Raw genomic sequence first — 14,417 nt, 5'->3', positions numbered from 1 at the left:
AAAGTTGCACTCAAATTCATAAAACTTATCCAAAAAAATTATAATTGACTTCTAAAATTTAAAAAAAATATGATTAAATCTTAAAATTTATCAAGAAAGTTTATTTGAGTCATAAAATATAATCAAGTCTGAAAATCTATCAAGTTGATATGATCAAATCTTTTCATTATTTGTGTCCAATTCAAAAGGTGTGTTATCTTGGAACAATTGGCCTGGGCAAAAAGTAAAGGATGGGGCTCCGAAAATGTTGCCGGTGAGCAAATTGTCACAAGAGTGGGATAAATTTATGAAGCTTATTACTGTCTGGATGCTCTAAAATAGTCTTCTCGTAAAATTTTCTTGGAAAGAACCAAAAAAAGAGAGAGGAAAAACTCACTTGTGCAGAATAGTCTATTTCCCTGCACACATGAAATCGACCAGTCCGAGAAACCGGACGGTCTATTTCCCTGCGTGCGTCCTTGCGCGGTATCCATTATAAAATAGGTCAAGGGTGCTTGCATTGGGAATGAACTCAGTATAGCTCTTTCTTTATTTAGATTCTTGGGGGTGCTTGAATGGCTAATTCTAGTAAGATGATGATTCGACTTGGCCAACTCAAGAGCAAGCTTTTCCCTCCATTTTCTCCCCCTACATTGTATCGAAGCCTCCTTAACAAGAAAGCACCACACTTCCTACTGCAATCCCCTCCCATCTATTTGCCCTCTTTGTTTCTGTTCCGCTTCTCTTCTCTCAAACATAGCCTCACAGCCAGACCACAACTCTCCTTGCTCCCTTCCTCAATCCCTCGGTGCACTTATGATGCCTTCATCAGTTATAAACAAGCTGACACGCGCAACTTCGTGAGCCATCTTTGCGTCGCTCTCGAGCAGAACAAGATAATGGCCTTTGTTGACCTCAGTCTGGAAAGAGGACTAGAGATTGGACCAGCAATCAATGAAGCAATCGAGCAGTCGAGGAGTGCCATTGTTGTCATCTCTCAGACCTACGCCTCCTCGCCGTGGTGCCTGGAGGAGCTGGTTAAGATCCTCGAGTGCATGGAAAAGAAAGGCCATCTGGTGTTCCTCATATTTGTGGATGTCAACCCCAGAGAGATGCGTGAGCAATCTGGACCATTCAAGCGGATAGGCCAAAGTGAGAAGGGTTTCGGGCAGGAAAATGCCAATAAGGTCTGGAGGTGGAGAGACGCTCTCCGAAAAGCCGGCAATCTCACCGGTTGGTCTCTCGGGAACAGGTACTGACTCTCTCTTTTCTTCAGTGTTTGCTTGAAAGAATTCCTAAAGGAAGTTGCTTATTTTGTCCCGGAAACAGCCGGACTTGCTTTAAAGCCCCAAAGTTTGGTCTTGGGGCAGTAAAAATAATTGGAAATGTTTTAACCTTTTTATTGGGAATTGAACTTTCCTTAAACGGGACTCCGACTTCATTGGTTGGCTTATCTAAGAGATTTAACATTGACATTCCAGTATTTTTCAGATACATTTTCGATATAACAGCTTGCAAGAAAAAAGAAATGCCGCTTTGTGATTGTTAAAGTGGCACTCCTTGACACCAGTGTATTATATTCTATAAAGAAACCTTTTCTTTTAGCGTTTATCATATTTTACCCTCGAAGCATATGATTCAGCATATGCAGGTTTCCTTCAGAGCAAATTAGAAGTGTTCAACTGAATAAAACGATAGATAACCTTCTGTGAAACGTTAAAGGAGAAGAGAGAAAAAACAAATGATGGATGTCTCTTTTTCCTTGTTTTAACCCTCGTTTCATATTGTATATTTTATAACTAAATAAGCAAGTTTACTCTCCTCACTTCTTGCCTCAAGCTTAAAGAAATCTCTAGCGAACAACGATTTTTGCCATTGACAATTTCCTTCATGCATCATATCCCTCACTTATTCTTTTTCTATAGGGGTTATCAGAAGTCCCATGCTTGCTTTTCGTTAAAATTAAGGAAAATGAAAATGGGCAAGTCCAGCCGCACGGCCAACGCAGGGTAAACCCTAGTAGTGATGCAACCCTTCCTTTCACCACCTAAATTTTCCAATATGGAATGATATATCTGTCAAACGAAAAACGAAAAGAAAAAGAACTTCTTGACAATCTTTGTATTGTTTGGACTGTGGTACCCAGCTAGGGTTTGAAAGAAAGTTCAGCCTCCACTCTCTCTCTCTCTCTCTCTCTCTCTCTCCCCCTCCCTCAACTTTCTATATCATTTCCTTTTTGGTCAAGAAACTTTCTACAGTTCTTTTTCGATAAGCATAAAGAATGCTTTTCATGGACTTATTTCTATCCCTATATTTTTAATCTGTTGCGTAAACAATTAGCCAAAATATTTTCTCTTGTTTGTTACATATACATAACATTTTGTACAAACATGCATAACCAAAAATTGCTGACTTTGGAATGTTGACCTCAAATTTAGCACAGTTTTTTTCAAGGGCAATACATGCAAATTTTTCCCTTGTATATCGATATGATTATGCGCTGTGAAGATTTAACTTATCAAAAACTTTATTCCTTTTCCAAAACTAATCCGGACATAATGAATAAAAAAATAAAATGCGTTTCATGAAACTTTTCATAATCATGTCAATTGCTAGTGCTTCGTCCATCACTACTTGTTTTTTTTTTTTTGGTAAGGTCTATCACTACTTGTTCAAACCGCACAAAAAGTAGAAATTCTGCTGCTTCCATTTTCAGATCATTCTGCTGATTATAATACGAGAGTAGAAGCCTAATCCATCCATCATATGCACGGAGAAAAGGCTCATGATGTAGATTAATGGAAATAACTGGGAGTATAGTTGATTGTTACATATTACATATTCACCTATACAGAATTTAGTTAAGCATAAAGATGAAATTCGCATTGGTGTATGGTTCTCAGATGTCCAGCCATTGCATTTTTTTTCCACAGTGGCTATACTAAATCTCACGAAAAGTGGTTATCATTTAGTGTTTCATATATTGACATATTTTAGAATTATGAAGTAGTCATTGGAGAGTTTCCTCATGAAGAGTTACAATTAATGGAAAAACATTGGATTTGCGTAACTTTCAAATAGTTATAGGATGATCTTCAATATATAAAATAATTCAACAGATAAAATCTTGACACTTAAGTCGAATTTTAACTGACGTTAACATAACATTGAACTAAAACTTTTCATCAACCACGTGGGTCGTGATTAAAGCTCTTAATTTCGAATGGCATATTTTTATTGTCGACCCTTGTAAAAATGGCTGTCTGATTAATATGCTTTATTCTAAAAGTCGAGGGAGGAATGTTTAAATATTTTAGTCTCATAATTAACATGAATTTTTCTCGAAGTGTATAGCAAAAATTTTGAAAAAAAAGCGTGACACTTGCAAACTAGAGATATGTATAATTTCCAATCAACTGAAAAGTAGCAGAAAAGGGTTTTCTTTCACCCGAAAATAACAAGAAGAAAGAAAAAAAGGAAATCAAAACATGAAAGAGACGGAGAAGTGCCACTATTTGGAGAGCACATGTCAACCTCTCACATGCCACTATTTTCTGTTATGCCAGATTGGATACTGGATAGTAATTAGATTAGATGGACGATACACTAGTTCGACAATATAATCTTATTGATATCTTCATTTTTTACGAGCATAAATAACCAGTCACACCTTTAGTTGTTAACAATTTGCAGACTTGAAGCTGACTTCATCCAATTCATTGTGAAGCAAATCTCAATAAGACTAAGCTGCTCACACAAAGACCTACTTGCTTTCCATCCAGTTGGGTTAGATTCTCAAGTACAAGCCTTGTGCTCCTTACTCCAATTAACAGTTGAGGAGGTCCGAATCGTGGGGATTTCCGGCGCTAGGGGAATAGGAAGGACTACACTTGTGAGAGCTCTATACTACCGAATTGCAAATCAATTTGATCGAAGTTGCTTTCTCGCAAATGTGAAGGATATATCGAGCCAAGAGGGCCTCCTCAAAATGCAGGAGACTCTTTTTGGTGACCTTCTCAGCAATGGAGATTCGGAGATTGGCAACGATATATATGAAGTAATGAACTTGATGAGGAGTAAACTTCACAACAAGAGGCTTCTATTGGTATTTGATGATGTTGAAGGGTTGTTAGAGCCACTGAGACACCTGATCGAGTCAATGAACTTTGCCTTGGGGAGTAGAGTCATTTTGATCCCTCGACATGAAGAAACCTTAATTGGTCTATGCAGAGATATCTATGAGGTAAGAGCGCTGAATGATGATCAAGCTCTTGAGCTTTTTAGTTGGAATGCATTCCAAGAAATGTATCCGAAAATTGACTATAGGATGCTCTCAAATTGCTTCGCGAGTTTTTCTAAAGGCCTTCCTTTGGTGCTAACTGTGATGGGTTCTTTCTTTAGTGGCAAAAGCATCACAGAATGGCAAAGAGCTTTTGATCGATTGAAAGAAATCCCTCATGGAAAGGTTCATGACATACTGAGGATTGTTATCGATGGCTTAGAGGCTAATGAGAGAACGATTTTTCTTGACGTCGCATGTTTTCTAAATGGATATGACAAAGAAGTGATCATCAAGTCTCTAGACCAATGCAATGTCTATGCCACTAGTGGGATTGATATTCTAGCTCAAAATTCACTCATATACATTGATGAAAATAACAAGATATGGATGCATGATTTGCTTCAAGAAATGGGCAGACGAATCGTGATTCAAGAGTGCCCTGAAAACCCCAGCAAGCGAAGCCGAATTTGGCATCATGAGGATGCTCTACGAGTGGTTAGTCAAAATTCGGTAAGAGTTTATGCATGTTTCGAAAACAAAAGTTGATTTGAGCACCCACATGTATCTTCTTCTTGTGGACTCAATTTACATGTGGTGTAAAAAACTTTAGATTGCATAATTAGGTGAGACAAAAATGCAATTTTTATTTTTTCCTATTAGGACTCTCGTTACTCCGTGCTTTGCTAATTTTCTTCTTAAACTAACGGTGTTTATTATTGAACTGATTATTGAATAACCTAACATAAAACCCTCTCATTAATTATTTCATCATGAGAGGAATGTATCTTCATTTAGAAACCGCTAGCGTTATAATGGTTTTTGACTAGCACGATTTTAAAACAAATTCATACATTATGCTTAAAGTTAAGACTTGTTATTTCCTGGAAGGGTTTAGATTTCTGCTTATTTTCAAGTGCTTCCAATGCATGACACTTATTATCTTGCTCAAACAGGGAACAAATGCCATTGAATGTATTAAACTAGACAAGGTTGATGTAGAAGACTTGATCTCGAATGCAGACTCATTCAAAAAGATGAAGAAACTCAGGCTATTCATGATGGCTGATCTTACTCCTCATTGTGGACCGGCCGGACATCTATCGGAAAAATTGTGGAAGTGTTTCGCACGGAACAACAATAATATGTCGGCGTGGTGGGAGGCTCTGGGGAAGCAAGTTTCAAAGTTTTGGTTTCGCGGAGCCTGAAGAGCAAGATCAACGGATGCGCGAGGGGCAAGGTAGGACTAACCTCTAAGCAAAACAGACTCTCCCCCAACGGATCTTTGTTGGACTATCTCGCTAAAAGTTTTGCACATCTACTTTATTAATAATACCCCTCCCCCCTCCCCCCCCTCTCTCTCTCTCTCTCTCTCTCTCTCTCTCTCTCTCTCTCATATTATACTTTTCAACTTTATAATTTCATTACTGTTGGACATGAAATCCGACATGAAATCCGCCCAAATCCAGTATTGAAAGATAGTCGAAGCATGACATAAATTACATATTGTTGTGAACCTCATGAGGTGAAATTCTGAGAGTTTGACAGATTGCTAAGCGGATACAAACAATTCCCCTTGCGTAGCATGTGTCCTACCAAGTTCTACTAATTGCAACTTGATTTTTCTTATTTAATCATTCCTAATATTGAACTTAAGAGTCGCCACTAATCTATTATAGGTTGATTAAGAGATAAGAGAACATAATTATAAGGTGTGATTTTCTATATGTAGAGATGAACACAATCGAAATGCAAATATGAATAATAAAAATGTAAAATTATAAGGTGGGATTTCCTATATGCAGAATCCCTAATTAATTTAAACATCTGATTTACTAACCATGTGTTGACGCCTTAATTTTAATTAAGTTTATTTTATTAATTAATTTTTTATTTATTTTGTCTTTTTCGAAATAATAAACAAATAACAAAAAAGAACAAAAAAAAAGAGAAGCAGCCCTCGAATGGGCCCTTACGGCCCATTTCCCCTTTCAGCCCGGCCCCACCGGTCATCTCCTTCCTCGCGCCTGCGCAGCACACGCGCAGGGACGCGACGCCGGAGAGGCGGGCGGACGGCGACCCACGTGGGAGGGCAGGGCGGCGTCGGATAGGACGCCGGTTCGGCCGGCGAAGGTCGCTTGGCGCATGGGGACCGATGGTTGAAGCTCCATCGACCGGCTGCCCCCTTGCCTATAAATAGGCCCCCGTTTCCGTCGTCGGAGAGGCACAGGGAGAGAGAGAGAGAGAGAGAGGAGGCCAGCAAGCTTAGAGAGGTCCCTGAGAGACTTCGGGGAGCCCAAAGAGCGAGCACGGCCGAAGGATCGAAGCGGCAAACTTTGAAGAACTTCCCTCGAGAGACTTCGGGAGGTTCGAGAGCGAGCTGGCCGAGATCTGAGGGAGATCGGCCGGAGGGAGAGGGTCGATCAAGGTCCGAATCTAGGCGCGAAAGCTCACTACTGTCCCTCTGACGCCACTGCCTTGACCGAGTTCCGATGCCATCGCCTCTAAGACACATTACTATTCCCCCCCGACATCGTCACTGTAACCAAGCATCAGCCTTGACACCTTGTCGAGCCGTGCCCTAACGCCGTCCAGATCTGAATGAGTGGAGGGCAGAAGAAGAAAGGTCGAAATCTGGGCGTAGATCTGGAAATCCGTGTGAGAGTTGCCGTCGTTTGCCGTTGTTGCCACGCCAAGGCACGCCGTCGATTGTCGCTGTGCTGTCCACACCTCGATGCCATCGCCGTGACCTACCCCCAAGCCAGCAGACTTGAAGTAGTTGACGCCGTCTCGCCGACCAGCAACGCCGCCTCGACGCCGTCCAGATTTAAAGGCCGCCGTTGTCGCCACAAGCCGTGCCGCCGTACCGAGTCAACGTCGAGAACAGGTGACGATGGTCCCTGCCCACGCCATCCCCGTTTCCGCCCGAAGCTTTGATCGCCATCGCCCTATCCATTGTCGTCGCCGCTGTTGCTACCTTCACTGTCAGACGCTTCGACTTTCCCCCCCGATGCCGCGGATTCGCAAACCCTAGGGTTAGCGATTCGCCGAGTCGCGAGTTGAACCCAGATTCAGCTTGGGTTGGGTAGGGTTTGCGTTCGGGTCGGCGCCAGAGGCCGGGTCGGGATCGAGCCGGGTCGGTTAGGTTTTTGCTAAAATCGAGGTCACGGCGGAGGTCGGGTCGCGAGTTGGGTCGAAACCGGGTAGGGTTGGCCAGGGAGTCGGGTCGCCGAGCCGGTTGTCGGGTCGGGCCGGGCATATCCAAACGCCCAGCCACGGCGTCGTTTTGTAAAAAAAAGAGTCGGGCCCGCGTAGCGTTTCAAGCCGACCAGTCGGACCCAACCCGCCGATCCAACCCGGGTCGGTTTTATTTTTTAATATAAAATAATATTCTAATAAATAAAAAATAATTTATTTTCAAAAAAATAAAAAATGTTTTATTTTCAAAAAAATATTTTATTTAAAAAAATCAAGAAAAATAAAAAATAATTTATTTTCCTTGAATATTGAAAAATATTAAAAAATATTTTATTTTTCAAAAAATAAAAAAAAAAAAAATATGCCATATTGTCCAAAAAATGCCAAAAATCCAAAAAAGCCAAAAATTCATGAAAAAACCAAAAAATTCAGAAAAAAAGCCAAAAAGACTTGTATTTTTCCAAAAAATACCAAAAAATCCAAGAAATCCCTTTATGTCCAAAAAAAATTAGAAAAAGACTCAAAAAATGTTTTTCCTCCAAAAAATGCATGGAAAATCCTCAAACATCCAAAAAACCTCAAGGTTTAAACAAGATTAGGTACCGAAAGGGTATTAGTGATTAACTAGTGTAATCAAGTCCCCGATCTTAATTTCTCTAGTTGCACAGAGTGAGTATTTCTCCCAATACTTCGCTTGGATTTCTAATCAACCCACCCCAAATCGATTAGTGGCGACTCCATTTTAAAAAATGATTTACGGGTTAAAAACTTGAACCATTAAGTCGTGAATTGGTGGACTTGGGAGAGTCCGGGCTTAATAAGTTTAGCCGAGCCATTAGCCTCCTTAGGTGCTCCTACCCGATTACGGGCGCCGAAAAAAAGAGGTCACGACACCATGCAAATTACGAATGTAAATCTAGCTTGTCAATCCAAAATTTAAATTCATATGAAATTGCATGGTAACATGACATGAAATATGATAACAAATTGAAACATGAATATATGACTAACTTCAATTTCAGATGAAAATTGCAAGACATAATTACGATCATGCAAAGTGAAATCTATCCAAACTAATTTTAATCAAGACAGAATTTAAACTAACTATCCACATCGAAATAAATCGAAACAATGCAAGTTTTTACAATAGTTGCAACATCTTCGCAATAAAACATTAAACCTGTTAGATATATTGAGATTATATTCCAAAATCAATTGTAAAGGGGATGGGTTCGAAGTTAATCATATTCGAGACAAGTCGCTCTGTGTTCTCGGTTCAGGGTTATGAATGCACCCGAACAAAATCAAAGAACATTGGTAGGCTCACATAATTGGGAATAAGAACGCTTCAAGTGCCAAAAGTTGGCACAAAGGGACACTTAAGTGCCAAAAGTTACGAAAGGTACACTTAAGTGCCACATTCGAAAAAAAACGGATCACTTAAGTGCCACTCCGGCCAAAAGCCGGCCAAAAGGCTGACGTGGCATTTTTCCGACGAATTTCCGGCGAAATGAACCCAAAACGACGCCGTTTTGCATGCGACGTGGCAAATAATGCAAAACGGCGTCGTTTTTGCCGACGTGGTAAAAAAATAAAAAAAAATTAAAAAAATTAAATTTAAAATTAGATTTAGTTAAAATATTAAAAAATAAAAATTTTAAAATTAGATTTAGTTAAAATATTTAAAAAATAATAAATTTAAAATTAAATTTAGTTAAAATATTAAAAAATAATAATTTTAAAATTAAAAAAATATTAAAATAATTCAAATAATAATTAATTTAAAATTACATTTAGTTAAAATATTGAAAAAATAATAATTTTAAAATTAAATTTAGTTAAATATTAAAAAATAATAATTTTAAAATTAAAAAATTTAAATAATTAAAAAAATAATTTTCAAATGAGATTTAGTTAAAAATTTTAAAAAATTAAAATTAAATTTAGTTAAAATTTTTAAAAATAAAATTTTAAAAAATAAAATTTATAAAAATAAAAAAATAATTTTAAAATTATTTTTAGTTAAAATATTTTTAAAAAATAATTTTAAAATTAAATTTAGCTAAAATATTAAAAAATAATAATTTTAAAATTAAAAAATTTAAAAAGGGGGGGCGATGGCTAAGGCTCCTCAACCACCGGCCCCCTTTTATTAATTTTATTAATTTTATTAATTTTTGTTAATTTTTTAATTTTTAAATTATAATTTTAATATTTTGCTAAATTTAATTTAAAATTATTATTTTTTAATATTTTAACTAAATCTAATTTAAAATTATTATTTTTTATTTTAAAAAAAAAATTATTTTAAAATTTTTAATTTTTAGTATTTTAACTAAATTAAATTTTAAATTATTTTTTAAAATTTTTATCTAAATCTAATTTTAATTTTTTAAAATTTTTAAAATTTTTAATTTTAAAATTATTATTTTTTAATATTTTAACTAAATTTAATTTTAAAATTATTATTTTTTCAATATTTTAACTAAATATAATTTTAAATTAATTATTTTTGAATTATTTTTAAAATTTTTAATTTTTAAGTATTTTAAATAAATTTAATTTTAAAATTATTATTTTATAAATATTTTGACTAAATCTAATTTTAGAATTATCATTTTTTAATATTTTAACTAAATCTAATTTTAAATTTAATTTATTTAATTTATTTATTATTTTTTTATCCTATGAGTCAAAACGACGCCGTTTTTTTTGCATTATTTGGCCATGTCGATACAAAACGGCGTCGTTTTTGGCTCGATTCGCCGGAAAAGGCCACGTCGGCATTTTGGCCGGATTTTGGCCGGATTGGCACTCAAGTGATCCATTTTGCTCCGATTTTGGCACTTAAGTGTACGCTTTCAGAATCTTTTGCACTTAAGTGTCCTTTTGTGCCAACTTTTGGCACTCCAAGGTCCTTGTCCCCACATAATTGAATTGATCAAAAGATTGAAAACAAAATATGTAACTTCTACCTTGAAACCCCGTAAAATGCCGGACTCCTCCATTTGCTTTTCTAACTTTGCTAAGCTCCTTATTCGGCTTCGTATGTCTTTGAGTACCCACCACTGTTCGGGTACTCCCCTTTATTGACACTTGACCTATTTGAGTTGTCTCCAGAGTTTGGATGCTTGTAATTATTCAGGTATCCCATCATCTTTGAGTACCGACCATTGCTCGAATACTTTGTCTACTTGACACTTAACCTGTTCGAGTTGCCCTTCGAGTATAGACACCTACGGTTGCCCAGTACCTGCCACCACCCAGGTATTCCCATTCCATAATACTCGACTTGCCCGAGTTGTCCCCAAATGATATCATTGCGTACTAGTAGCTATTCAAGTATTCCACAGCCTTGTGTGCTTACGGTTACTTAGGTATGCTCTCTTGTCATCATGGTGCTTGGACCTGCTTAAGCGGTCCCAGATTGTATCAATATATACTTGTGTTTATCCAAGTATTACACTACTTTGTACACCCGTTGGCTACCTAGGTGTTCCAACCCTTTTCAATGCCAGCAGCTATCCAGGTAAGCCTTGTGCTATATTCAAGTTTATGTTACCAGGAGGTGAAAAGCCTTCACGAATATGCGAGGCGCGTCCTCGATATTCCCATTACCAGGAGGTGAGAAGCCTTCACAAATATGCGAAGCGCGTCCTTGATATTCCACATACGAGGAGGTGAGAGACCTTCACAAATATCCTAGGTACGTCATCGATATTCCCAATTACCAGAAGGTGGGAGACCTTCACGAATATGTGAGGTGCGTCCTTGATATTCCACATACCAGGAGGTGAGAGACCTTCACAAATATCCCAGGTACGTCCTTGATACTCCAAATTGCCAGAAGGTGGGAAACCTTCATGAATATGCGAGATGTATCCACGATATTCCAACTACTAGGAGGTGTGAGACCTTCACGAATATGTGAGGCGCGTCCTCGATATTCCACATATTAGGAGGTGAGAGACCTTTACGAATATCCCAGGTACGTCCTTGATATTTCCAATTACGAGGAGGTGAGAGACCTTAATGAATATTGCAGGTACGTCGTCCTCAATATTTCCAATTACCAGGAGATGAGAGACCTTAACGAATATCCTAGGTACATCCTTGATATTTTCAATCACTAGGAGGTGAAAGACATTCACAAATATGCGAGATGCGTCCTCAATATTTCAATTACCAGGAGGTGGGAGACATTCACGAATATGTGAGGCGTGTCCTCAATATTCCACATACTAGGAGGTGAAAGACCTTCACGAATATCCTAAGTACGTCCTTGATATTCCAACTGTCAGGAGGTGGGAGACCTTCACGAATATGTGAGGTACGTCATCGATATTCCATCTATTAGAAAACCTTCACAAATATCCTAGATATTCTCTAGAGTTTAGTACTTGTGATCATCTAGGTACTCCTTCAATGCCTGCGAATGTCCAGGCACTCTTTAAAGTTTGTACTTGTGATTATCCAAGTACCTCTTAGACACCTACAAGGGTCTAGATATCCTCCAATTTAGTACTTGTGAATGTCCATGTACACTTTCAATGCTTGTGAATGTTCAGGTTTCTTCCGAAAGAAATGCCCTGAGAAAGGTTGTCGCATCCCTCGAGAAAGGTTGGGTAACCATCCGGTGTTCTTGACAGAGATCAGACACCAACAAACAGATGCCTTGAGAAAGGTCGGTGCATCCCCCGAGAAAAGTCGGGTAACCATCTGGTGTCCTCGACAGAGATTAGGCACCAACAAACAGATGCCCTGAGAAAGGTTGGCGCATCCCCTGAGAAAGGTCGGGTAACCATTTAGTATCCTTGACAGAAATTAGGCACCAACAAATAGATGCCTTGAGAAAGGTCAGTGCATCCCCCGAGAAAGGTCGGGTAGCCAACCGGTGTCCTTAATAGAGATCAGGCACCAATAAACAGATACCTTGAGAAAGGTCGGTGCATCCCCCGAGAAAGGTTGGGTAACTAATCGGTATACTTGACATTATCAAACGCCCCACAAACAGATGACCTGAGAAAATTCGGCGCATCTCCTAAGAAAAGTCAGGTAACAAACTGGTGTCTTTAACAAAGGATCAGGCACCCCACAAATAGATGCCTTGAGAAAGGTCGACGCATTCCCCAAAAAAGGTTGGGTACCATCCGGTGTCCTTGATTAAAATTAGGCACCCACAAACAGATGCCCTAAGAAAGGTTGGCACATCTCCTAAGATAGGTCGGGCCACAAACAGATAACCTGAGAAAGGTCAGGTACAAACCAATATCCTTGATAAAAAATTAGGCACCCACAAACAGATGTCTCGAGAAAGGTCGATACATCCCTGAGAAAGGTCGAATAAACAACTTATTGCTCTAACAAGCGACCGAAGAATGGCTTGGTCCTGGAAAGACAATTTCCCATTAAGGTGACCGAAGATAGGTTCGGGTCTTGGAAAATCAACCTCCTCACGTCATCGAGTAAGATGATGCCTTAATACTTGCCAAACTCGGGGTTTGCACCCTATCTCACTCATTCCCGGTAAATAATTACAAGTATCTTCTTATCTGTCTTAATATGTGTAATGTTATATTGCTCTTTTTCTGCATAAGACAATAGGTCCCAAATAAGATATAGTCTACTGCATGTGCATGGAGCATAGACAAAATTTAGGTATAAGTTTATCTTTGAATGCAACCTCTGTGAGCTCACCGTAAAAAAGGGACAGTTGTTGACACCTAAATTTTGACTAGGTTTTTTTTATTAGGCCTTTATTTCTTTCTTTAATTTTTATTCTCTTTTTCGGATAATAAATAATAAATAATAAATAAAACAACAAACAAACAAAAAAAAGGAAAAGCAAAATCATAAAGGCAAGTAGCCCCTGGGTTGGGCCTTCGCGCTCGGCCCCCCTTTCTTCCCCTTCTCCTTCACACAAGCCCTAAGGCCCGAGTTTCACGACCCGGCCCAGCCCTCTTCTCCTTCTTCCTCCTTCCCCTTTCTTCTTCCTCAGCATTGCACCTCACGCGCATAGGCTAGCGACACGCACAAGGATAGCGATATCTACGTTTGGTGCAGGCAATAGGAGCATGCCTTCAATGCAAAGTGTAGCACGCAAATGGAAAGCTGAGATGACATTGGTTCAGCCGCACCAAGGGCGGTTGGAACGTTGAAAAACTGTAGGTTGAACCACCACCCCTTGCCTATAAATAGAGGGCACCACCTCCGTCGATGGTAGGAAGCAAGCTCGGAAACCTTCCTCGGAGAGACTTTAAGGGAAGATCGAAGAGTGAGCTAGGGAGGAGACAGGTCGCAAGCTCAAACAACCTCCCTGCGAGAGACATCGGGGGAAGACCTCCCCCAATATCTCTCGGAGGGAGGTCGGTGGCGAGAGAGCCCAAGAAGGAGAGATGTCGAGTGAGCCCAAATTTGATCGTTTCTTATCAGATCTGAGAGATAACATTGCTTCGCCGATGCCTGCCATTGCCATTTCGCCATCCTCGATGACTATAGCCATGTCTGGGTTCGTGCCGTGCCGAGTCAACCTCGTCGTAGCACCAGCCTTGAGCCACCGCGGGATCCCAACACTATCACTGCACCAAGCCACTACTTCCTCGTCGCCACTGCTCACCGCCTGATGAGGCCGTTTCCCACGCTGCCGCGCCGCACCTACGGACAGGTAATAGCACGGCTCACAACGTCGTTACCGTCGCTCCCCCCTCTCTAAACCCTAGCCGCTGGCACTACTTGTCTTGTCACTGCCGTCACCCCTTTCCACAAAGCCCTAATCTCAGTCTCGATTGGCCTACTAGATCCATGTTGCTACTGCCGCATCATGCCTTCTAATCCAACGAACGACTGGCCACCGCTGTCCTCTGCGTCGTCGTCGTCGTCGACACCAAGCCACTGCCCCAACCCCTCCATCGGTTCCGCGAATAGAGAGAGAGGGAGGAAGTGTTGCGCCAAATCAACCTTG

The 14,417-nt window shown here is 39.6% G+C and overlaps 1 protein-coding gene across 1 annotated transcript; it reads left to right on the top strand.

Moving 5' to 3' along the window:
* The first annotated feature begins 878 nt into the window (after positions 1-878).
* Positions 879-12,221, top strand: LOC104455258 (disease resistance protein RUN1-like). Its single transcript, XM_010070076.2, has 5 exons — positions 879-1,231; positions 3,673-4,771; positions 5,215-5,450; positions 10,602-10,723; positions 12,025-12,221. Exons 1-5 carry the CDS (start codon positions 879-881, stop codon positions 12,219-12,221), a joined length of 2,007 nt encoding a protein of 668 aa, XP_010068378.2.
* The last annotated feature ends 2,196 nt before the right edge of the window (positions 12,222-14,417 follow it).

This window comes from Eucalyptus grandis, chromosome 7, assembly GCF_016545825.1.
Source record: "Eucalyptus grandis isolate ANBG69807.140 chromosome 7, ASM1654582v1, whole genome shotgun sequence".
NCBI classification, from domain to species: Eukaryota; Viridiplantae; Streptophyta; class Magnoliopsida; order Myrtales; family Myrtaceae; genus Eucalyptus; species Eucalyptus grandis.
The sequence above is the reverse complement of the archived record's forward strand: the minus strand, read 5'-3'. Positions and strand labels throughout refer to the sequence as shown.

What these genes read in the sequence shown, in the direction of transcription:
- LOC104455258 (XM_010070076.2), top strand. Translation starts at nt 879, where the DNA reads ATGGCCTTTGTTGACCTCAGTCTGGAAAGAGGACTAGAGATTGGACCA. An exon ending in GAGTGGTTAGTCAAAATTCG is followed by an intron (nt 4,772 to 5,214) that starts GTAAGAGTTTAT and finishes TTGCTCAAACAG; the next exon opens with GGAACAAATGCCATTGAATG. An exon ending in AAGCAAGTTTCAAAGTTTTG is followed by an intron (nt 5,451 to 10,601) that starts GTTTCGCGGAGC and finishes GTAATTATTCAG; the next exon opens with GTATCCCATCATCTTTGAGT.